At 29.7% G+C, this 24,632-nt stretch overlaps 5 protein-coding genes across 6 annotated transcripts; 3 read left to right on the top strand and 2 right to left on the bottom strand.

The window, feature by feature from the left end:
* Positions 1 to 524: 524 nt before the first annotated feature.
* On the top strand, positions 525 to 3,266 carry Sod1 (superoxide dismutase 1). Its single transcript, XM_018537803.1, has 4 exons — positions 525 to 796; positions 1,167 to 1,263; positions 2,281 to 2,468; positions 3,059 to 3,266. Exons 1-4 carry the CDS (start codon positions 716 to 718, stop codon positions 3,164 to 3,166), a joined length of 474 nt encoding a protein of 157 aa, XP_018393305.1. The 5' UTR covers positions 525 to 715; the 3' UTR covers positions 3,167 to 3,266.
* A 281-nt stretch (positions 3,267 to 3,547) lies between these two features.
* Positions 3,548 to 15,956, top strand: LOC108772292 (uncharacterized). The gene is made up of 19 exons (XM_018537799.1): positions 3,548 to 3,861; positions 4,634 to 4,704; positions 5,421 to 5,774; positions 6,026 to 6,253; positions 6,551 to 6,784; positions 7,190 to 7,605; positions 7,675 to 7,954; positions 8,388 to 8,662; positions 8,893 to 9,103; positions 9,401 to 9,648; positions 10,463 to 10,655; positions 10,715 to 10,869; positions 11,507 to 11,806; positions 12,000 to 12,229; positions 12,449 to 12,824; positions 13,217 to 13,393; positions 13,652 to 13,813; positions 14,066 to 14,303; positions 15,590 to 15,956. Exons 1-19 carry the CDS (start codon positions 3,764 to 3,766, stop codon positions 15,829 to 15,831), a joined length of 4,488 nt encoding a protein of 1,495 aa, XP_018393301.1. The 5' UTR covers positions 3,548 to 3,763; the 3' UTR covers positions 15,832 to 15,956.
* Positions 15,957 to 16,324: 368 nt separating this feature from the next.
* LOC108772274 (BRCA1-associated protein) lies at positions 16,325 to 19,925 on the bottom strand. The gene is made up of 6 exons (XM_018537780.1): positions 19,763 to 19,925; positions 19,295 to 19,598; positions 18,188 to 18,377; positions 17,668 to 17,986; positions 16,983 to 17,407; positions 16,325 to 16,797 (listed from the first exon to the last, which is right to left on the bottom strand). Exons 1-6 carry the CDS (start codon positions 19,839 to 19,841, stop codon positions 16,432 to 16,434), a joined length of 1,683 nt encoding a protein of 560 aa, XP_018393282.1. The 5' UTR covers positions 19,842 to 19,925; the 3' UTR covers positions 16,325 to 16,431.
* Positions 19,926 to 20,517: 592 nt separating this feature from the next.
* Positions 20,518 to 21,795, top strand: LOC108772254 (uncharacterized). Its single transcript, XM_018537750.1, has 3 exons — positions 20,518 to 20,589; positions 20,742 to 21,150; positions 21,265 to 21,795. The coding sequence occupies exons 1-3, from the start codon at positions 20,547 to 20,549 to the stop codon at positions 21,779 to 21,781; spliced, it is 969 nt and encodes a 322-aa protein (XP_018393252.1). The 5' UTR covers positions 20,518 to 20,546; the 3' UTR covers positions 21,782 to 21,795.
* A 159-nt stretch (positions 21,796 to 21,954) lies between these two features.
* Positions 21,955 to 23,982, bottom strand: LOC108772277 (phosducin-like protein). 2 transcript variants are annotated; one of them, XM_018537784.1, is made up of 4 exons: positions 23,848 to 23,982; positions 23,125 to 23,374; positions 22,536 to 22,950; positions 21,955 to 22,246 (listed from the first exon to the last, which is right to left on the bottom strand). In XM_018537784.1, the coding sequence occupies exons 2-4, from the start codon at positions 23,329 to 23,331 to the stop codon at positions 22,014 to 22,016; spliced, it is 855 nt and encodes a 284-aa protein (XP_018393286.1). In that variant the 5' UTR covers positions 23,332 to 23,374; positions 23,848 to 23,982; the 3' UTR covers positions 21,955 to 22,013. The 2 variants fall into 2 exon arrangements, with proteins under 2 accessions (XP_018393286.1, XP_018393285.1); XM_018537783.1 differs by having other exon boundaries at positions 23,125 to 23,350.
* Between the last annotated feature and the right edge of the window lie 650 nt (positions 23,983 to 24,632).

Here is a 24,632-nt window from a genome sequence, read left to right as displayed (position 1 = left end):
GTTTTAAGTTTTGAGCCATAAGAAATGGCTCAATGACGAATCATAGTCGATTATTCTCTTCGAATTCGACTGTAATTAGTTAATTTCTTACAGCTTAAGTCCAGATCTACAATAAATTTTTAAGCCCTATGCCATAAGAAATGGACGAATTACAGTCGATTATTTTCGTCGTATTCGACTGTAACTGGCCAATTTCTTACGGCTTAAGGCTTAAATCATCTATTGTAAATCCGGACTAACAACTGTTTTATGATTCTTCGCTAAGATAGGACTATTCCTTTAGATTTAAAAGTATAATCCAATCAGCGAGACAAATCATGAGCTTAGTTGCAAGTTGCAGTCCCACAACCATTATTTTATCCTTGTTGTTTACTGATTGTTGAACAAGGATAAAGATACTTGTGGATTGGAGCTGACAGAAACAGAAGTCAAGAGATTTGTTCTTCTTTCGCTGCACCAGTACAGAAAGTGCATCGAAAAAGAACAAACTTAATTTGTAGAACACACCCATGCATGAGGATCGGACGAATTTGTCGGCCATGTTATTATTTTAAATTCGCCGAGTTTTGCGTATCAGCCGACGTGATTCAGCAGTTTGATTATTTAATTCTCGTGTAAATCGTGAGTTATTGTGCAGTTCATCGTCAACGTTGGTCGACGTTGTCAATAATTCATTCGGGCAAGCTTAAATAGATTGGAATACATTCGTGACATAATGTCGATTAAGTTTATTAGGGCAGTCTGTGTCCTTCAGGGAGAGCAGCCCATTAAAGGGACCATACATTTTGAACAAAAGGTAAATTCTCTTCTAATCTCCCTTCATCTCTTCACCGCGTGGTAATTTCGTGGAAAGTTTTAGCTGAATCCTACTATATTTTTTTCATAAGATATCTAATTAAATCGCAAACTTAAAAGATAAAATTTTGTTATCTAGTGATACGCTAGTATTTTTTTTGTTCATCCTAATACATCCTACATTTTACAATTGTGAATACCTGAATAATTCTGCGATAATTTTTATTAATAGTTCTCTAATTTATCGGAACAATTTCTTCGAGATAAATAATTTCATTTTGTGACAATTAATGAACGTATTTTGATTTACTGCGAAAATTTTATTAACATTTTTCATTCTTAGTATACTAAAAGTTTGATTTGCATTATAGGAAAATTCAAATACGGTCAGGGTGTGTGGACAGATTACTGGTTTGCAGCCAGGGCAACATGGTTTTCATGTTCATGAATTTGGCGATAACACCAATGGTACATTTGAATGAGATTTGATAAGAATACTCAGATGTTATTTATATGGCATATCTGAGACATTACGTTTAAAATTAATTTGAAATATAATTTATAAATCTTTAAATTTGTAATTTTTCTTAATTTTGCAACATATTTGCTAGTTAGTCATTTGAAACTGGCCAAATTTTTGTATTATTTATGTGGCATGACACACAGACACATACATTATGTAATTTAAAATATTGTAAAATTTGTTTGTCTTTGAGTTTGTAATTTTTTTTTTAACACAAATTTGTTATTTAAAATTGTGATAAAATTTCCCAGAGTTTATAAAAAGTTTTAAATCATTTTTATCGAACTTGTCTTATTTGTGACTTCTGTAAAGTTGATAACAAGCTAATTAAAAAAGAATATATGTGATATGGATATCTATTTGTTTGCCACGAATAAGGCTCAGAGTGAACAGTGGACATATGTATATGATGTCTTAGTATTTGTTCATATTTTTTTAGTTATAAGTTTTTATCTTTTAAACAACCATAGAGAGATGTTTAGATAAATGATATCAGAAGTGAGAAAATATTATATATACTAAAAATTCTTGCAAAAAAATGTATATAAAAATAAAAATATTTTTCAATAAAACACAATGTTTGCATTTGTTAGAGTATACTCGCAAAATAAACTAAAAACTGTTTTTATAATTCGAAATAGAATAAAGTTATATTTATATCAATTTGACAGCTGTCATGTAGCTTGTTTCATCTGGATAGGCATAATTTAATTTCAATAATATATAATTATTTATTGTAATTATTGTAATGCAAAGGGAAATTTTGATACATTCTGTTTTAACAATTTATACATATTAAAATGCTCTTGTCTTTCTTTGAATAGAAAAAATTTTAATTTCTTGTGTGAATGAGTGTATAAGTGAAGGACACTAAAAGGAACATAGTGTAAATTAAAACTATTTTTTTATATTTTTAAGGAGAAACATATTAAGTAATGTTTTTATCTTTTTTGTTTTTACAGGTTGCACAAGTGCGGGCGCTCATTTCAATCCACTAAAAAAAGAACATGGTGGTCCAAACGACAGTATGCGCCATGTTGGAGATTTAGGAAATGTGGAAGCTGATACTGATGGTGTAGCAAAAGTTAATATCACCGACTCTATGATTCAGCTTAGTGGAGCACACAGTGTTATTGGACGAACTCTTGTGGTATATATTAGATTTATAATTTTATAAGTCTTGTTTAACTTATATTTTATCAGATTTTAATCCACGAATTATTTTAATGAGCTTCTTACTCTTTAACGTTATTAATGGCTTTAAATATAACTTGTTCATTTTTTAAAATTTGTTACAACAGATGTACATATTTAGTGTATTTTAAATATAGGTATATTTTTTAGTACACGTATATTATAGCTAAGTACATTAGTGTGTTAAAAGTAAATGTTAATTTTATCAGAGATATCTGTGGATATGTGGAGTTAGCATCTCAACTATAGTACTCTAAAGTTCTGATTAGTTCCCACTTCCTTTTGACGACACGAAGAGTTCCCTATAGTTTATAACAAGAGTTCCGCTTAATAACCATTTAACAGTTTTAAAAAAATGGGGTGCTAACTTCTTATTAAAAATCAAATAGTTCTGAATGGTTTAATAGCTTCATTTTGTGAATACCTAGAGTTCTTAATGCATAAAAAAATTTTTTTTTAAATAATTAAAGAATTACTTACTTATTTTAGTTTTCTTTTTGTATCTATTTGTTATGTGTTCAAAGTTTACTCTTCCTCATATTTTAGATTCATGCTGATCCAGACGATTTGGGCAAAGGTGGTCATGAGTTGTCAAAAACAACTGGCAATGCTGGTGCTCGTCTTGCTTGCGGTGTTATTGGTATCGTAAATTAAACACATACACATGATGAGTGCGAGAGCTTCAAAGATAAAGTATATATTATCAGATATATATTAAAAATTAGAGATATATACTATTTTCTTACTACTTGGTTTCCAGCATATATATTATATCATGCACAAGTGTTATTTTTTTGTTGTCTGTAATATAATATGATAAAAGTTTTGTTCTTCTTAGAAATTAACGTTAATGGTAATAATAACATTAATAAATTGTCAAAATATGAATTTATGTATGTTGCCTATGGAACTAAATAAGTAAAAAAAAATATATACAGATTTAGAACATTCTTTCGCATGAATATTTATAAATATCATACACTCTTATTCCTGAAAATTTATACCGAAGTTTAAACAACTTAGTTGGTCGCTATTATACGATATAACCACTGTATATTTAAATGGCAAGTGTATCCGGATGCCTATAGGTACTCCACTTTCCGAATTGGTTCCAATTATAAATCTTATCTAGTCTTATCATGACATCGATGATAATACTTTGTCAATCGATGACTTATCTAAAAATTGTACCGTTCAACATATTAATTTCGGCGGTTGTCGCGATCGTAAGTTGTCACGAAATTTGCAAGTATGTTACCAATAAACCGAGAAAACGAACCAAGGATTAGTATCTTTGATTATTATTATGACTGCAGCAGCTCTGAATGCGAGGAAACTGAAGACGAGAGGTATAGCTTCCCGTATCGTTTGAAACATTTCTAAAAATATATGACACAGAATTAATTATAATGAATCCAGATTCCAGAATGAATTTTGAATAAATAAACATGAGAGAGAGAGAGAGAGAGAGAGTGCGCTCAGCAAAAAAATTACAATACTCTGTGATTCATATAAAAAAATTAAAATTTTTATTTACCTTACAAATTATTTTGCGAGTTTTTATTTTTTATTTTTTAATACGTTTTAAACGCATTAGTTTTATTTTTACATTTTTCTAAAGTTATATTTTAAGAGAAAGGCAGTGTGTGTATGTGTGCGTGCATGCATGCACACATAGCATTTTCTTTGAAATTATTTATTAGATTAGATATTAATTTTATGAGCTATATATAAAAGAGTGAATTAAAGATTTGTGAAACGATAAATGAATGTTATCTTGGTTTTTTTTCACTTTTGCAACATAAACAAATGTATGTCAAGGAAAAGAGGAAGGAATAGACTATAAAACGATGTAAAAAGGAAAGTAAAAAGTATTGGAAGGTCTAAAATGAAATAAGGAAACAAATGTAAAAGATGAGATAATAGTAAAGAAATACTGCTGAAAATACTGTGTTAAAATCTCGTGCTTTCCAGTTTGCAGGACGTTCCATTATGGGACGTGTTTGAATGTTATCCTTCACCAGAAAGTGGATCTATGCAAAACAACAGAGTTTTCGAAATCATCGTTTCGATTCTAAAGATATTCATTTATGGATCGTTATTTACTATCGTTTTATGCAGTGGTATCATATCTAAAGTATTTGTTCTATTGGCCACTGCGCAACTACGAAAAAATCAATCATTGCCCGATTGTAATGAAGGTAAAATTTTAATTTAGAGAGAGCGTGTAAATTGAAAATTATATAACAAGACAAATGAAAAAATCACAAATATTTGCATTCCTATTCTACCCAAAAGTATATAATTTTTTAAATTTGGACTTGTAAAGGTTATGAAATTTTTTTAATGGTTGGTGATGTGATTGCACACACATACGAGGTGCGTTTGGAGAGACGCTGTTAATGCTATTTGTATCATTCTATCCTTGTTTTCTAATAAACGAATAAAAATATAGAATGGCACAAATAATAGCGCAACTCCACATCAAGTAGCGACTTCCCGAACGCACCGACGAAATGTTATAATACAAGATTTCAAGCGATTGTTTTAAAGTTTTATTAAAATATTAAATCTCACAATCAAATTAAAAAGTTAAATTACATAAAAATAATTCTGAAGAGAAATATATGAGAATTGATATTTGTGTAAATGAAAGAATTGAATAGTAACAGATGATAGTAAATAGTGAAAAGAATCCTGCGCTGAAGAATCAAGTTGAAATTAATAGAAAAGATGATTGACAAAAATTTGTAATATAATATCGAGGCATACCATTTTGAAGATTATCTTATCGTTTATTTATCACATTATCATATTAGTAATCATGTTACTAAAATCAAAAATCATGTTTTGCCATTAATTACGTTACATGTACTCGTACTTTATGAGAAGAAAAAAAAGAAGTAAGGTCTTTCTTTTATCAAATATATTTATTTTTCATTCTCTAAAACTTTTGGATATTCCTTAGAATCAGAAGAGCTTTTTACCAAATATACACAAGATAGCCATATAAAATGGACGTGGTGTTTGATTTTCATATATCTTATACCGGAATGCATCGGGGTGTTAAACACCTTATGGCACCATCTATTCAAAAGAAAACTAAGGATGCCAAAGAAATGGAATCTTTTACTCATGATCTTGATAGAAACGCTTCACACGCTGGGTTTAATGTTGTTAACTTTCCTCGTGCTACCGGAAATCGGTGCAGTACAAGGTGCCGCGATTTTCTGTTGCCTATGTTTCGTACCAGGATTGCTGAGTAAGTACATATAATTCATGCACCGTGTTCTAAAAATTATAAGGTCTTTAATTAACACAAGCTTCAATAACAATCGTTTTTCGTCATTTTTCAATTTTGAAACATTTTGCTTTAACTTTTACCGTTACTACGCTGGTCATTGATACTCTATTATAAAAACTATAAAGAAATTTTCATTTCTATCATGATTCTAAAAAAGTTTTATTTGACATATGAACACATTAAATACAAAAATTATTAATACTTAATAGATCTACTTTCGCGAAATAAAGAGAGTTGCAATACATCAATTAAATTAAGATTACTAAAAATTTTTGATGTACTGGCATTAATTGCCCAAATTAGCGGAATGTTGTGGCCTTTGATTCTTACTATTAAGCACAATGTCGACGAGACGTTAATGTGGGTTACTCCTGTTGCTCTTGCGTTGTGCTCAAGTCGTTGGTGGAGTAACTTTGTATCGTCTCACAGCAACGTTGGTACGTACCGATCACACATCCATATACGTATATATTATATAATTCCATGTGTTGCCTTACGTAAAAAAAAAAGAAAAAAGAAGGGGGAGGGAGAGAGAGTTCTATCTTATATAATCTCGATAAATGTATTCTAAAATAGTTAAATTTATGATGAGTGTTTTTACTGAAAACTAATTTGATCCGCATTACCATAAACTAATCGAAATTATTATACAACACAATTAGGTTGAATATAAAATACCGCGATACAGTAATATCGAAATATCGAAAAAACAAATTATTTTTCAATCAAAATAGGTTTGATGCAATTCTTATCCCGTGCAAAAGAAGATCTTCAACCAGGTCAACATATCGTACAAGGATATGTCTCAATTTGGAGGATATTCATTTTTATCACAGGTGCTTTCGTCGTTATTAACATACGCGAAGGAATAGATGCTAAAAGTTTCTTCTCACCGCAATTCACTGTCCCTACACCTCTTTATGTCTTTGCAATTCAAGCTGTTTGCACCATGACGATGTATCAAGCTTGTAAGTTAAAACAGTCGAACACACATATATATATAATATATCATATATACTTACACATTATAAATGTTACATTAAAGTTCATCTTATAAAAATAAGAAAAGCTCTGCAAATCCAAAGATAATTAATTGTAAGCGATATTTAAAAGATATTTTTGAATAATATTGAAATGACGCAGTCTATTATATGTTTTTGTTCGTTTTACCAGTTTTTTTTTGTAATGTTTTCTAAACATTTGCATCATGAGAGAAGATTCAAAACTTAAAATTTTGCTGACTAATTACTCTATTTTGGCTTATCAGGAATACTTAATTTGAATATTTTAACTCTTGATGTGTGCATTTTTTTCATGTAAATTCAAGACAAGAGCGCTTTTGATTTCGAATTTCATTCTGTTAACATTTTCAGGCAAATTTGCTTACAGAACCCATATGCACCAATTTGGTTTCGCATTTCCAACAAATCTAGTTAGTCTAGGAGCAGTATTATTGATCGTGACATTGTGCATTGCTCGAAAAAAAGACATCTGTGCTTTTCGTGACGTTACCCCGGACTATCTTTTCTTTGAGGATTCCCTCTTTGGAAATTGGAATGAATTTCTTTCTAGTTGGTACATTTGGTTCTGGCTTATATGGCTCATGTCACAGATATGGATCACGATGCACTTGTGGACCACTGAAAACGAAAGACTAGCATTAGCGGAAAGGATTTTTTCTACAATCACCTATGATTCGCTCATGATTGATCAGTGTTTAGCTTTAAATAGAAGGATGCAGAATGAAAATATCGAACAAGAAGGGGAAACTAAAGATGCTCAACTTCCAGTAAAGAGTTAAACACTTATCTTGTTGATTTATTATCATAATTATATTTATTATTATGATTAATTTCAGAATAGCGACTTGAAACTCGAAGTTATCGATATTAGCTTAGATGCTGAAAGGATCGAACAAGATTTTAATCAAGATGATTCGATTGGTGCTGATACAGCAGTGAATAAGTGTCAAGATCGAGTTACGAGAATTTACGCGTGTGCTACAATGTGGCACGAAGAAAAAAGCGAGATGAATCATTTAGTGGGTAGTATTTTACGATTAGATAAAGATCAATGTGCAATAAGTGCGACGCAAAAATATTACAAAGTTCAAATCGAGGACTATTATGAATTGGAAAGTAAGTCATCATACACAGACAAGTAAAAGATTAGAGAATGAAAACTATATATAATTAATAAATTAAAAATCATAAATTTTTCTTTTCATCGAAACATACACGAGTAATTGACAAAATTTACTTTTTAAAAAATTATAATGGATATAGTACATACATATACTTTAAATCGACATTAAAATTTAATTATTTTGATGTGTAATTTAGTTTTCTCTATTTGAAAATTTCTCTATCTAAGTCCCTAACATCTTTTAAATATTGGTCTTGTTTAGTTATAGATATTTATGCATATATGTATAAATATGTATAGATAATCCCATTAGGAAATTAAAAACTGAATTTATATATTTTCGAAAAATTTAATGAATATAAACAAGCCAAAAAAATTATGAAATACGTTTGTTGAATAAAAATTTATTGTACGCTTCTGATATAGCACACATTTTCTTCGACGATGCATTTTGTTGTATGCATGGCTGCGTTGGTTCGTGCAATCACGATGAAAATGAGACACAAGTCAATCAATATGTAATTACGCTGGTGGAGACAGTTCAAAGAAATGTGGAGAACTTATGCATGCGTTTTTCACCGCCTACTAAATATCCAACGCCTTATGGAGGTTGTCTTGTGTGGACGTTACCAGGAAAAACTAACTTGATAGTTCATCTGAAGGATAAAAACAAGATTAGACACAGAAAACGGTGGAGTCAAGTATGAGAAATAATCATTTATATATTAAGTTTTTTTCTAAAAAAAAAATAAATAAAATGTGTACGCATATAAATATACAAATATAATATATATAATATTTGAAAATTAATAAATATATAAATGCATTGTAAACATGTCGTATTAAATACGAAATTATTAGAGAGAAATTTATATTTATAAACTTTTTTTGTGGATGGAAAAAACCCTGAGAAATACTTTAATTTTTTAAGGTCATGTATATGTATTATCTTCTCGGCTATCGTCTAATGGGACTATCAATCGATACAGATCGAAAAGAGACTATTGCGGAGAATACGTACATTCTTACATTGGATGGAGATATTGACTTTCGACCGGCCGCTGTTAAAGTTCTAGTGGATTTAATGAAAAAAGATAAAGATCTTGGTGCCGCGTGTGGTCGAATACATCCAGTCGGATCAGGTACAGTATGCGGGTTGTATAACAAATTTGTTAAGTATTTATTCTAAATATAGAGAGAATGTGTATGATGTTATAGTTATTGTGAATCGTGATTGGAATCTGAAAAATAAAGGTATTAATTTTTTATAACACACACAATTGACAGACAAAGAAATAGACGGAGAAAAGTTTTATTTGTACATTATAATTAAACAAACAGTTTGAAATTTTTAATTTTCTAATATACAGAATTCTTGTACAGAGAAAAGAGATTACTTTATTTTAGACTTTTAAGCGTTTTACTATTCGTTAGTATAGGTCCAATGGTTTGGTTCCAAAAATTCGAGTATGCTATTGGTCATTGGTTGCAAAAATCTACAGAACATACGATCGGTTGTGTTCTATGCAGTCCTGGATGTTTTTCACTCTTTCGAACGAAAGCATTAAAGCAGCCCAACGTGATGGCAAAATATGCTACCAAGTCTACCGAAGCCAGGCATTATATTCAGTATGACCAAGGTGAGGATCGATGGCTATGTACGTTGCTTCTCCAAGTGGGTTCCCGGGTAAGAGTTATCATTTTAAGCCGTTTATAGATTACCATGATATATCCGGAATATATTATACTTATAGCAATTTGCTATATAGTATATCAAAAGTACAGAAATCCCTTTCATAAATTTAAATTGTGACCTAAAGCCACAATTATGTTTTTCAAAAAATCTCACATTTCTCAATAAAAAAATATATAACATTAGCATATCTAGTTTAACATTAAGTAAAAGTGAAATTCAATGTGTGTGTATTAGGTGTATGTATAACATACTTAGCACAAAACGTTTAATTTTTGGAAGAATTGTATTGAATCAGAGTAACTCGACAGTTTATAGTAGTTTGGTAGATAATCACTGTCGTATTTAGAATTTACGCTATAATATCTATTTATTTTATTATATATTCCGTAGAATCTTTTTTTGAACAAATGTGAAATAACAAAATTGAATTGGATACTATATTTAAAAGAAGCATTCGCATGAAAGATTAAAACACAGTAAATAATCTTAAGCATTTATTAATATTCTTTGGAACTTTTGTTTGAATTTTTTTTAACATTTGTATTATTTTATAATTTAAACAGATTAGAATTGTGGTTTTATAATCATACTTTTTTCAATTTTTAGTCATTTTCTGTATTTTTACTATCATTATTATATATATTATTATATGTATTATAACACATATTATTTTAGTATATATACATCATTATTATATGTATTATAAAAATATTTAACTGAATTTAACAGAACTACATATGTGTAATCCGCGGTATAAAAACGTTATAGCGTATATAGTTGTAGAATTAATTCTCGTTTTTATAAGGTCGAATATTCGGCAGCAAGCGATGCTTATACACACGCACCAGAACACTTTAAAGATTTTTACATACAACGACGAAGATGGATTCCCTCCACTGTCGCAAATATTTTCGATTTGTTGATGACTGCTAAGGAGACGAGAAAGATGAATAACGATATCTCATGGCTATATATTGCTTACCAGTGGATTCTAATGGGTATGTATCTAATAATATAATAGTTTAATAATCTATTAAATTATGAAGTATTATTGTAGGGAGTACAATCCTAGGACCAGGTACAATATTTTTGATGCTGGTTGGCGCGTTTGTCGCCGCGTTTCATATCGACAATTGGACCAGTTTCTGGTACAATCTAATTCCAATTGGTGTGTTTGTCGGAGTTTGTTTTATTTGCAAGGAACGCATGCAGGTATAGAACTCGAATAGTATCTTTAAGAAAGCGATAGAAATTTCGAGGAATTTGGAGAGAGAGAGAGAGAGGAGGGAAGAATTAATTTTATTTTATATGGTTGGTAAATGTGGATTATAAAATATAAAATGAAATTATAAGTAGTTTCACAAAATATTCTTAATTTGTAATACGAATACGAAGCCTATAACAGTCTAGCTTGGATCTTAGTCTCTTATATATAATTTCGTTTATTAGAGTTGCGTTTTAAGAACGACAATTTTGTTCAGCGCGCAGTTTAGAGAGACTACATATTAGTATATAAATTCATGCGAAATTATATATAAGGAACTAAGATTCAAGCTAGACTGTATACTTCGTATTATTCGTATTAGTTATATTCTTACATTGACGGTCTTTAGATTTGAATTTTCTTAATTTGCTTATCTTTTCCATGAATGGATATGAGATCGCTTGCTGTATTAGGGCGAGAAAATGCAGCTGAAATTATTATTACATAAATTTACAAAATGAGTATATGTAGAAAGAGTTCTTTCTACAACTCTATACTATAAACTAATAGATGATTATATTGAACTAAGCAACATTATCACACACATACATTTATTTATAATATTTCACTGGTGTCGATTTACAGTTATTAGTAGCCGAGATTATCAGCGCTATATATGGTCTAGTGATGATAGTCGTTCTGGTAGGAATTATGTTACAAATCGCCGAAGATGGATGGCTCGCGCCCAGCAGTCTTCTCTTCTTCATTGTCGCGTGCCAAATGACAATAGCTGGTCTGTTACATCCTCAAGAAGCAACTTGTTTATTGTGTGGTGTTATTTATTACATTACTGTACCATCCATGTACATGTTGTTAATTATCTTCTCTGTTTTCAACGTACATAATGTTACATGGGGCACGCGTGATTCGAAAAAACTGAATGTCGTAAGTGTGCTGTCTGTTAATTTTAATTTAATTCATTATAGAAACTGTACATTAATAGAAAACTTATTATATTAATGGATAACAGATTATTTCTTTAACATATTTTTATCTTTCTCTGTACGCGCGCGCGTATATTTGTGCGTGTACAGAGAAACTTTTGAAAATGATCATATTATAATTATAACGATAAAAGATTCCTCAAGATGAGCAGAGATCTGCAGAAATCAGTACTATATCCAGATTTATGATACGACAAAGGAATAAGCAAGACAAAAATGATAAAGGTACATTAGAATTTTCCTTGGGAAATTTATTCAAATGTGTCTGCTGTGTTCATTCAGGAATTAGTTATGAAGAAAAGCGATTAAATGAAATTAACGAGTCTATACAACAGATAAACAAACGTCTGAACTTACTGGACAGGTTTGATAGACTTATTATTTACAATTATTATGAAATTCACTCATCGAGAATCATTATTACACATTCAATATTTATCAATATTTTCTTTCATTGTAACATTTGCTTTTGTTTATTAATTTATCACGGCAGATTTAAGATATACACATAATTATTTATCTTTTTTATTCCTAAAATTTATATTCTGCAATACAGATACATAATAATTATTAATGATTACAGATTACATACAGTAAACACAGAAGCAGATGTTACACAATCTTCTAATGTTAATATATTTTCAAGACCATATTTTCCAATGGATGAGACACGAAAAGAGGAAATACATGAAGGAATCGAGTTACAACATATGACTGATAAAAGTGATCAAGGAAATGTACTCTATAAGGACGTCGACGATGACGAAAGTGACATTCTGACGCAAGAGTCAGCAACTTCGAGTCAGGATCGATCTAGTTTTCTCATTAGCCCTTACTGGCTTCAAGACGAAAGACTGCGAAGAGGTGTGGTGGATTTTTTGTCAAATGATGAAGAGGAATTTTGGAAAGATCTGATTGGAAAATATTTGCAACCTATTGAAAGTGATGAAGAGAGTCAAGTGAGTTAGGTTTATCTTTATCCTACTCGTACAAAAAATTAAGAAAAGTAATTAAACTAAAATTTATTGTTATGTACTTCTAATGTATATGTGCATAACCATATTTTTAATATGTACACACGCACACACACACACACACACACACACACACACACACACACACACACACACACACACACACACACACACACACACACACACACACACACACACACACACACACACACTTTTTTATTTTATGATGTTGAACATTGAAGAATAACTATATATCCAATTCCTCCATACATATATATATGTTCTAAAATAATAGTGAGATGATAATTTTATTGTTATCAAGATATTTAAATATTTTTTTTACTCTGCTCTCTTCTCAATTTTTATATTCTTTTTAGAACAAAATAACTCAAGAACTGATTAACAGTCGTGATGCGTATTTATCAAAATTCTTCATGCTGAATGCTTTGTTTGTACTAATTGTGTTCCTTATGCAGTTAAACAAAGATAGACTGCATTTGCAATGGCCACTTGGAATGAAGTATAATATTACATATTATTCAGAAAAAAATGAGGTAAACATATAATAAAATATAATAATATTAATAATCTTATTAAATATTTCGTTAGCAAAATATTTCACATATTATTATACAATTATTATATTTAATAATGGTACAATTCAAACAATTCAACTTGCTTATTAAAGTGTTGCTTAAATTTAATGATTTGCTAATTAAATTATTATATAACCATTAAAACTGCACCCTTATATAAATAATTAAAATTACATAATTAATTATTTGAATTAAAGTTACATCAATTTTGTATAGGTACATTTAACAAAAGAATATTTAAGACTTGAACCAATAGGATGCCTATTTATCGTCGCATTTGTCAGTATATTAGGTATCCAGTTCTGCGCCATGTTATTTCATCGATTCGATACGTTTTCTCATGTACTTGCTAATACGAAACTTCCTTTTTGTACTAAGGTAATATTAAAAAAGAAAAAATTCATGAAATACTCTCTCTCTTTTTTTACTATATTTCCTTCATAAAAAATGTAGTAGTGAAAGATAAATTACAACTTTCTGATTTTCTCTCGTTAAGTTTATTAAAAATTTTTTTAAATACACAAATACAAGTTTATATTTTAAGGAGGATGAGATCAAGAAATTCTTAATTGAATTTTTTTTTACAATTCTCATATGGTTTCTTTTTATCACGTTTCTTCTTATTATCAGACGACTTCTTCAAAAGACAGTGTTTTCGAAAAACACGCTGATAAAATAGCACAGATACTTCAACGTATGGCAGAGGACGACGTGATATTTGAACTCAGACGAAGTACCGTAACTTCTGTTTACAAGCGAGATGTGCACGAATTACCGGGAAATTCGAAGAGATCATCAAAGAGATCATTGAAGATATTGGGAAACTTTGAAAAGTTGTTTCGACGAAAGCTTCGTGATCCAAATTCAGGTATAACTGCTCTTAACTGTTGTTTTTTGAAACTTTTGTGCTTCATGTATCAGTGTTTACGTGTTTAAATATTAAAAATAAAATGAAATTGGGACAGTACACAAGAAAAGAAATAAGAAGAATAAAGGAAAAATGTGGAGTTAAAAATACGAAAATTCGACTATATATTAAATCGAGTTTTTATAAAGCAATAATGTTGCATAATATTAAATTCCCAATTAGCATACCATATTTAATAAACATTTTTTAAATGTTTATTCAATGTTTTTACAACTATTTTACATTAAATAAATATTTAAAAAATATTTTTTAAATATGGTATGCTGATTGATGGGTTATTGTTAATTAAATTATTGTTTTCTGCTTATGTTTTCGAAAAGGATGGTGTAGCAGAAATGTAATTGTCTTTAAAGTTAAAATAAATGTGATGAAATAACTGAAGATAGCTATAATAGATAAAAGCGATGATAAATTTTCAAAAAAATAAAGTTGAAAAATGTATACATAATGAGGCTGCGTTTCACATTTAAAACTAAAAATCTAATTTACATTATGTACATTATAGATTTGCAACATTGACAGTGAATCTTGGAGTATAATCTGAATGTTATAGCAAAATATGTTGTTTAGTTTTTGTTATATATTATAAATATTTAATAACTTTATTGCTTTCCATTTCGATAAGGGTAATAAAAAATTATAAAATTTATTATTTCAGTTAAATAATTGACGTTGGTTTTATTACTAACAATAAGTATTTAAATTAGTTTAAAATTTTTTTTATTATTCTATATATGTATTAACTCTGCAATTATACATTTGTACATTACATCTTAAATACAAAGGTGATACATTTGGACAGTGCATGTATGACGTATAATACGTACATGAAAATTAACTAAATAAAAGTACTCATATAATTACGAATTATTCATTAATTATTCCAAGCGATAGTGACTTGCTGTTAATCGGAACATACTATTTCGATCAAAATCAATGAAAAGTAACGCAACTAATATTTAATGCAATTCATATAAGAATAGTTTTCGGATATATTTATGGAATCATTTGCGACATTACGGGAATTACATTAATTATTTTTCGATCGACAGTATATAGTGGCATTTTATATTTGAAATCATTTAGAATTTTAGCACAAAATCAACGATATTATACACATTATACACTCTTATAGATCAGATGCGATGGCATCAATCATCACATTTGCTATACTTTTACGTATGTTTTTTTTTTTTCACATTTTTCGAGTATTGTCTATTTTACAGGTTTATCACAACGTATGTCCTCACAAATGCCGAAAAGTGCATTTAATGCCTTCGAGCGGAGGCGATCAACAATTTTAGCGGAAAAAAGAAGGACACAGACTCGGAAATCGTATGAAATTTATGATAATGCTGATAATTTGAGATCTTCGAACGATCAGACATTTCCGGAACAACCAGGACAATCGAGTTCCCATCAATTTCAGTATGATAATCCAGGATTTAAGCGGGATGAGAATATATGAAATATATGAAACAATTAATTTATTTTGAAATATAATGTAAAACGGAAGTTTATACAACTTAAATTTCTCGCTTCTGATATTTTAATCCAATAGAGATGCACATTAATGTAGTAAATAACCAATATCGCGCCTTAAATTTACATTAGTACATCTGTAAATTAAATAAAAGTAAGCAATAATTTGATAAAATCGTTACAGCAAAATAGATTACTCCTTTTTCGCACATTTTAAAAATTAAATTCAATGCATTCTTTTTTTTTATATATGGCGGTTTTCCTCATAATCGTCCTTATAATTCAGAATATTGCGTTTTGTATTTTCTCTTGCATATTGATGAAGAGAATTGTCAAACAATAATTGGAAAAATTTAATATAAATCAAAGATTAATAAATTTCGCTCGTTTTTTTGCAATGCAAATTTTTTTTACTTATTTAATAAATCAAAGAATTTCATAATAAGTATAAGTATTTAATGATTTTTAATGAAGTCCTTCTTTTTCTTCTACGGCGCGACAGACTTAAAGAGGTCCTTGATCTCACAGAAGAAATCGTCTCCAGGTCTCACAATTCTCAGATTTAATCCTCCAATTTTTGATGAAGTTAGTGCTTTTTTTTATGTCCGCGAGATCCTAATGATTTTCCGCTTTTAAGATTTGGAGGAATAACGATACGACCAGTAGCGATCTCATCTCGATCGACGGATTCGTCAATTTGTTTTTGAGCCTCAAGAAAAAACATGAGATCCCGATTCTGCTCTCTTAAATCAGTGATCTCTGCTTCTTTCGCGAACAGTTCATCTTGTAATGTTTTATATTTTGCCTGCCACGAAGTCTGATTCAATTGTAAAGCCTTTCGCAGATCTTTTTCTTCTGTTAATTCCGCTTGTATTTGTGCTAATTTATTGGTGGAATGTTGTAGACGCTTGTCCAGCGTCTGCTTGTCGCGATTGAACGTCGTGAATTGTTTCTAATAAAATAAAGAACATCTCCCTTATAATACAATGAAAAATAGTAGAAGAAATGAGAGAAAAAAAGAAAGGGAAAGAAAGAAAGAGAAATAAGGATAAGATAAAGGAAAAAGGGAGGGGGAGGGAAAGACGACGTAATACACATTTTCTATTATTTTTTAGTATAACATATTGAATTATGTACCTTGAGTTGTGAATTTTCCTCGAGCACTTGTTCCAGTTTATCTCTCAACTCAGTAAGCTCTGCTATGGAGCGTTGTTCTGAACGATTGAGTCTCTCTTCATAGTATTGTCGTTGCGTTTCCAACTGTGACGTTAACAAATACGTGAACTCCAACTGTACTGAGTCTACCTTATCCTCTACAGCGGCACCCTCATTCTTGGTTGTTGAGCAGCCACCTTCTACCATTTTACCATCTTTGTCCTGTAATAATCGATGTACAAAATTGTCGCCTACGTAATCCCAGACGCGATTGTTGCCTAATTGCATCGCGTAGCAATGGTGTGTGTCCCGGTAGTGTTCAAACGCATGACCCTGGTGATAACGCGAGCAGCCTATGTGACCACAGATCAAGCAAATCCATAAAGCGTCATTGCTGGCATCTGCAACTAAAGAGATCCACGCAAAGCATATTACAAGAGGCCTCTAATATAACAGAAGGTTCCAACAATTTTCAATTGTTGACATGTTGGGAACCATGTCCTTTCTGGAGGAACGCGAAATGTGCCAGTTATTGTACAATGTGTGAAATTTAATTAAACAATTTAAAGTAATTTTTTAAAATTTCGTTTCAAGAATGTGGTATACCTTATTATCATTAAATTAGATTTAAGTTTAAACAACTCAAAGCAATTAGATAAATATTTACCACATTCCATGCACCGACTATCTGCCAGTGGCTCTGGTGTTTGGGCGTATCGACAGATTGGACAGGATGTGTCACCCCATTTAACAAGACAGCTGGAGTGGAAAGTATGATTGCACAATATTGTCAGGATTCCATCCACACTTTCATCCATTCTTTCAAGACAAACGGGACACGAAGGTAATTCTGTGTGTCCACTCAGAGGCATTCCATTGTCCCCTATTTCGACTCGGGATACAAATACCATATGACAAACTACATCTGGTTCTAGAGAGTTGTAAGGAGCACCATTAAAAGTTTCATAGAATTCACTTGCTGCGCTCTGAAATACATAAAATAGAAGTTTATCTTATTTTGAATAACATATTTTTAATTAATTTTTTGCGCTGAATATTACTTTATTAGATTGAATATTGTGTAAATTATGAACATTATGTAAAATTTATATGTATATAAATAAAATAGGACAATTATTCCAATTTATCAAAATTGGAAGTATGTTATATTACTCCAAACAGCTCACCGATGACCTAAAGGTGATTAGAGCCATATACTGATTTGGACTGCCGTCTCTGAGGATTCTAAAGTATTGTATATCTTGATGACAAGCTGCTGTGAATGTTAAAAGATCATGACAAGTCATTGTTGCTGGTACTGATAGGATACAGATAGTATGACTGCGATCTGCGGCACAATGCATTTCAGTTAATTCACTGTAATCAAAAGGTAAAATTATGAATAATTAATATTATATTTTCAAGTTGTTAATTGTATACAAAATTCCCACTTGTTCAAAGTTCACTTTTTCTTAGTGTAAATGTTGAAAGAATTGACATTTATTACACAGCTTTCCAACGTTTAGCAGCATACATTTAATAAAGTTTCAACTGAGAATTCTTACATAAATACCATCTGACGTTAGCTGAAGAATATGATTCAATTTAATAAGTGAATTAGTTTTCTTTTCTAATGCTCTTATACACTACCACTCAAAAGTTTCAGCGCGTTTTATGCTTTTACTGATAAATTCATTTTTTACATATACAATACAGAACTATTGTGGAATAAATATAAAATATATGATATTTTCTCTTTCTCTCTCTCTCTCTCTCGCCCTCTCTCTTATTCTCATTCATGAAAATATTCAATAAAATCATAAATGGCTGAAAAATAAATGGTAAAAAATCTAAATAAATTTTTCAAATGAATAAATATGATATGTAGAGGTGTATATAAATTGGAAAAAATATCAATTTCAAATTTTATACTGGACATTGATATATATTTAAGTAAATGGTATATAAATAATATTCTCACACAGATATTGGAGCATCAAGTTAAACACAATTTTTTATTAAGATACTTGAAAAACTTATCGACAAAATATTAAGAATTTTGTTATTAAAGCTTTTAAGATTATAGATTTTGAAAAATAAAAAGTCTAAAAAGGACACATCCTATTTGTCAGTTCAAGAGAGTAAATATGTAATATAACAAATTAAAAAACACAAATATAATATAATGGAGATTGTGCTGAAACTTTTGAGCAATAGTATAATTCAAAGATGATTGTGATGCTATACAAATTATATAGTTTAGAATGGCTCAGAGCAAAAAGGCAATGGCTTACTCTTCCTTAAATAGATGAAGGATGCCTTTTGTAACTTCAACAAAAGGGTTTCCAGAGATAAAGCTTATTTGATCGGGTGAGGTGCAAGCGGCAGCACCAGTTATCTCTCCTGAAGTAGAACTCGTGACATGATTAGAATTTACAAATGATGTTTCTTCGGAATTAGTTCTTGAGAACGACTGTGATTTGCTTGTGCTTTGATTTGATAATAATGGAGATGTAGTTTCTGCCTTGTTTGTATAAGTCTCAACATCAATATCCCTTGGTTCTCTGCAACCCCTCGTCTTCTTTGCAGCCATTGTACCTATGATATTTGTTACTTGTAATTGTTACATTTAATTGATTACTTCATCGTTATCAATTTGTTAAAAGACTATGGAAAAAATTAAACAGACAGAGACATTAAAAATTATTTATATTGATAATTATAATAAATATTATATTCAAGAATGAAACGTTTATGCTTACTGGTAGTCTCTGCTAACTCCGAATCACAAATCTCGATGCGAATAACGCACAAAGACACCAAAACAGCTGATGAATTCATGCCACATAATTAAATTATGACATATTATAATAAATATTGCTTTTTATTCATTAAGTCGCCATTCACACACGGAGTAATAAGGAGATTAAATTCAATCTACTTGATGTAATTCAATGTAATTCTTCTTCTAGCTTCTAGCTTAATTGGCCAGGCAACCAACTGGTAGGATTCAATGTAATTCCATGTGTAATTCGAGGAAGTCGACAATTAAAAGTGAGCACACATGAAAAACGTTATGATACGATTCGAGTGTCATTGCGGGAAAAGTTGGAAGTATATACTACATGATAAAGCCCGTTCTATGATAAGTTAGGAGCCGTTGTCGGATGTCGTGCCGTAAGAAATTAACCAATCATGATAGATTGTTTTCAATTGTGATTGGCCAATTTCTTACGACACGACATACGACACGGCTCCTAACTTATTGTAGAATGGACTAGAGGCGTCTCTAGAATGGGCTTTAACCCTTGGTGGAAATTTTTTTTTTCCGGATTCGACAGACTGCACTGGTGTGCACTGAGCAGCACTGAGTGCAAACTATTTCCAGTACATTCAGATTATCTTATTCTGTAATTGAAAACTTAATTTTATTGGAACATTAGAATATTATTCCTTAAAAGTAACAAATATTTATAATAAAGGAGAAAAAAGGATTAATTATTATTAATGTGCATTTCTTCTGTTTGATTTATATGGTTAATAGAAATGTCAAGTATGAGTTATTTTAGCGATTTGCATCAACTGTCGGGTAAGTGATATTTTTATTTAAAAAAAATTGATGTGTAATTAAAGAAAATATTTAATTAATAAATTCTACAGTTATTAGAAATATACATATACATTGCAGGCATAAAGCACTGTTTATAAATATACTTTTTATTTTCCTTTGTGCTTTTTCAGATATTTCCAGTATTTCTGCAATCTCCCAATCCAGTAATAACAATAAATTTGTGATAATCCAAGAAACAAATGGAATCGAAAAAACGATAAAATCGTTAGCATTATGTGAGAAAAGTATAAATGAACGTGTCAAAATCAACATTATCTATCAATGTATAAAGAAAGCATCTTTGAATCTCAAAAATGTTCTTTCCAAAAACACAGCTAGCAAATTACAAACATTACTTTTAATTCATGAATTGGATAAATATATGTATCTTCCTTCGACAACAAAACATATGCAAGATAAATTGGTACTTCTGGGCATTTGTGATTTACCATCATGTGACTTAAATTCTGATGAAAAGTTAGAAGTGAAATGTTGCATCGAGACAATGTTACGAGAAATAATATATGATATGATACTGAGGTAAGTGTTTTACCATTGGTATGTAAAAAAAATTTTGCTATGTATATATCAAGTTATATAACAATATTAATTTATATGATTAATAAAATTATTTTGATATCTGTATGTTATAAGATATGAAGCCTTAGGAGGTAATGTTAAGGAAGCATCAAAGGACAACTGTAAGATACACAACAAATTTTTGGAATATCACGATGTACCTGCAGTACAATGGAAGAATAAAATTGAGGATTTGATTGTGCAATGCGAAAATGACTTGCTGAAATATATAAACTTAATGGACAAGTGGAATAAGCTGAAATATGAAGATATGAACCAAGCATATTTAGAAAAGACAGGCTATTTACTGTTGCAGGCACAAGTTGCAGAGTTGCAAGCAAAGATAACGAAACTTTCTTGCACAATCAGAATGTTCAAAGAAACTTCAACTACCATTGATGCTTATAAAATGCTAAATCAATTAGTCGAAAAGAAATTAAAAATAATTACAGATGAAATTCGCCAAAAGGAAGATTTAAAGAAGCTGTATGATAATATGAAGGATGTAGAATATGATCAGGTCTTATTAATCTATTCACAGCTCTGCAATGCAATAAAGAAAAAAAAACATATCTTGGACATGTTGAAATAGTTTTATAAATAAAATTGGAGGATTTAATAATTAAAGTAATAAGTATACATATATATGTGTATGTGTATATATATATATATATATATCTGGTTAAAAGCAAATATTTTTTACATTTATGTTTTATGATAGTAAATAAATTTTTGATAAATATTGTATGTGGCGTAGGTGTTAATTATTACATTATTTTGATTTATTAAAATGTATTAATGGATTATCTTAAAGAGAATAATTTTTATTCGCTATCGGAAACTCTATTTTCATTCTTCATAACAATAAGTGGTATGCAATTTTTATCAGCGAGAATTCCATGTTCGATTAGAAATGCTTCTACGTCCGATGAATAAAAATCCACTCCCAGATGATCCGTAACATGAACAAAGTTTCCAATTACTTGTCCATTTTTATATACCAACAATGTTGGTATACCAAATTTCTTGAATTGTTTACTGAGACCTGCAACTGAGCCTAAAAAAAAAAGTTCCAAAAAATTGCAAGAAAAACATATTTGTTACACATTTGAATTATAAAGATAGAAATTTTTTTCTGAAAATCTGAAGAATATTGATATAAAAAATGAAAACATTTTATATGCTATATAAAATTAGTTCTGTTTAAAAATGAGTCAGAGAACAAGATTTTTTACTGTTTACTTTCAAAGTAAAACTTTAATTATAGTTGAAAGTATTAAAGTTTAATGAATGACATTGACAATGTAAATCACATTTCTTTACATATAACCTGAAAGTTAACAAACCTAAAATTTTACAAAATTTGACGTAAGGATGTTCTTCTGCAAGAGATATCAAACATCCATTCATGGCTTCACAACCAGATACATTATCTTCATAAATGTGAACGATAACAATTACTGATTTATCTTCTTCATCAATGGCTTGTAGAAACTGATCTGTGTTCTCCAAATTGATAACTTTCCCAAAACAAAGTTTTTCTGTTTTTGTAAGCATTTCTTTCATTCTTTGTCTTTGATATTCTAGAAGAAATTCATCAGTTAATAAATTTGCCAACTCTGGATCTGTCTCATTCAATTTTTCCTTTTCTTCATCTAAAGCACTGCGGCATGTTAAACTTAGTTTGTTAATCAACTGTAGTTTTTCTTTCTCTTGTGATTCTCGTTTTTCTGCTTCTAACTGCTTATATCGTTGCCAATCCTTCCAAAAGTATATTTCAAATTAATGTTAAATTATCCATTTCATATTTGATTGACAATAAAACTTAAATATATATATGATATGTACACATGTGTTTAATTTCATGTTTTTAGATTGTTATATCTTTCCATAATTAAAATATAATTATAATAAACACTGTATATAAAATTATACCTTTATAACACCTTTAGGTCCTGTGTTACTGGAAGTTCCATCCCATTTCGAATATGAAGGTATAATATATTGTGCAGTATCATCAATATATTTGATATCATTACATTCTTTATCAGAATCTCCAGAATCATTTCCCTCATCTTCACTGGAACTGCTGCAGTAATAATGTAATTTTTCTCCCAAAATTTTATCCTCCAATGTTGACATGATGTTCCACTTTGAGAAACTTTGTAGAAAATAATAAATTACCCTGATAAAAAAAATTAATAAAGAACGATAGAAAAATCCTATCATTTTGAATATGGAATCTGGTTCATGAATTCACTAATTTTAATCAAATCTTATAGGAATCTTGTACAAATCTTATAAAACTTGATAAAATATGATAGAATTCATAGCCGATCAATCGTGATGCTCGCAATATCGACGATAAAAAATGATATAAACTTATATAAAACAATATAAATTGATAGAAATGTTATCGTTCTTAATCGTTCTCTATCAATTTTTTTTAACAGGATAAATATGTAGCCTTCAATTTGAAAACAATACAACTTATTTAAATTTTGACTATTTTTTTTTAATATCGCTCAAAATTTATACAGTTGTAAAATGTTTTATGATTGAAAATATAATCAGACGGATTTTCTAACTTAATTAATATTAAACATAAATCTACGGAGTAATAAATAAATCATTGTAAAGAATTTCATTAAATCTTACAACTCGCTCAATATAGAGAGATTCCCAAAGTCTTTTCTTCTACAATAGTAAATAAATTTTTTATTGCACGTCACGTATATTTATATTTTACAAATAAGATAAAAAGAATGTCCTTATTTTTCAATGGTTTAGATTTAGAAACTCTTTACTGACACACATGTAAAGAATACAAATTGATCCAAACCTGAAGAAGAGCTCTATATAACACAACACCACAGTACTCTACGTATTGTTTATAAATAATATGTATGAAGAGATTCTCTATGATAGCGACGTTAGTGTTCAATTATGTTAACTTTATCCAAGTGTCAAGTTCTTGTCGATAAAAGACGATATTGACAAATTTACATCTTTGATATAATGATCGACAGTTGATAATGTTAGTAATCTGCATTTTCATTTATCAACCAAATTTTCCGGCTCGCAAAAAATATAAAACCATTTTAGTTCGATTATTTAGATAATCTAGATAAAATGGCTTTAATACTAGAATACACGAGGCTCGTTTTTTTCACTGAACTGGTGCACAGAGTGCAATAAATTGAAGTGAAACAGATATACGTTTGTTTCATTTCAACTTATTGCACTGTGTGCACCAATTGAGACAGTGCAGGCAAAAAGAACAAGCCTTGATATATTATATATTATATATATATATATATAAGTACGCGCGCTTAAAGATTTTAAGCGCAGATTTCTCACATAAATTTAAGTTGGAAACTTTGTATGACCATATAAAGTTCGAAAAATGTAAAAATATTTCTTATTTTTAAAAATTTCGAAAA

Source organism: Cyphomyrmex costatus, unplaced genomic scaffold, assembly GCF_001594065.2.
Source record: "Cyphomyrmex costatus isolate MS0001 unplaced genomic scaffold, Ccosl1.0 scaffold182, whole genome shotgun sequence".
NCBI lineage: Eukaryota > Metazoa > Arthropoda > Insecta > Hymenoptera > Formicidae > Cyphomyrmex > Cyphomyrmex costatus.
Note: the sequence above shows the minus strand (reverse complement) of the source record. Positions and strands in the feature narration are given on the sequence as shown.

What these genes read in the sequence shown, in the direction of transcription:
- Sod1 (XM_018537803.1), top strand. Translation starts at nt 716, where the DNA reads ATGTCGATTAAGTTTATTAGGGCAGTCTGTGTCCTTCAGGGAGAGCAG. An exon ending in ATTTGGCGATAACACCAATG is followed by an intron (nt 1,264 to 2,280) that starts GTACATTTGAAT and finishes TTGTTTTTACAG; the next exon opens with GTTGCACAAGTGCGGGCGCT. An exon ending in TTATTGGACGAACTCTTGTG is followed by an intron (nt 2,469 to 3,058) that starts GTATATATTAGA and finishes CTCATATTTTAG; the next exon opens with ATTCATGCTGATCCAGACGA.
- LOC108772292 (XM_018537799.1), top strand. Translation starts at nt 3,764, where the DNA reads ATGTTACCAATAAACCGAGAAAACGAACCAAGGATTAGTATCTTTGAT. An exon ending in CGTCTGAACTTACTGGACAG is followed by an intron (nt 12,230 to 12,448) that starts GTTTGATAGACT and finishes TAATGATTACAG; the next exon opens with ATTACATACAGTAAACACAG. An exon ending in AAAGTGATGAAGAGAGTCAA is followed by an intron (nt 12,825 to 13,216) that starts GTGAGTTAGGTT and finishes TATTCTTTTTAG; the next exon opens with AACAAAATAACTCAAGAACT.
- LOC108772274 (XM_018537780.1), bottom strand. Translation starts at nt 19,841, where the DNA reads ATGAATTCATCAGCTGTTTTGGTGTCTTTGTGCGTTATTCGCATCGAG. An exon ending in TAATCACCTTTAGGTCATCG is followed by an intron (nt 17,987 to 18,187) that starts GTGAGCTGTTTG and finishes TATGTATTTCAG; the next exon opens with AGCGCAGCAAGTGAATTCTA. An exon ending in AGGAAAATTCACAACTCAAG is followed by an intron (nt 16,798 to 16,982) that starts GTACATAATTCA and finishes TTATTTTATTAG; the next exon opens with AAACAATTCACGACGTTCAA.
- LOC108772254 (XM_018537750.1), top strand. Translation starts at nt 20,547, where the DNA reads ATGTCAAGTATGAGTTATTTTAGCGATTTGCATCAACTGTCGG. An exon ending in CGATTTGCATCAACTGTCGG is followed by an intron (nt 20,590 to 20,741) that starts GTAAGTGATATT and finishes GTGCTTTTTCAG; the next exon opens with ATATTTCCAGTATTTCTGCA. An exon ending in ATATATGATATGATACTGAG is followed by an intron (nt 21,151 to 21,264) that starts GTAAGTGTTTTA and finishes GTATGTTATAAG; the next exon opens with ATATGAAGCCTTAGGAGGTA.
- LOC108772277 (XM_018537784.1), bottom strand. Translation starts at nt 23,331, where the DNA reads ATGTCAACATTGGAGGATAAAATTTTGGGAGAAAAATTACATTATTAC. An exon ending in GACCTAAAGGTGTTATAAAG is followed by an intron (nt 22,951 to 23,124) that starts GTATAATTTTAT and finishes TACTTTTGGAAG; the next exon opens with GATTGGCAACGATATAAGCA. An exon ending in CAAATTTTGTAAAATTTTAG is followed by an intron (nt 22,247 to 22,535) that starts GTTTGTTAACTT and finishes TTTTTTTTTTAG; the next exon opens with GCTCAGTTGCAGGTCTCAGT.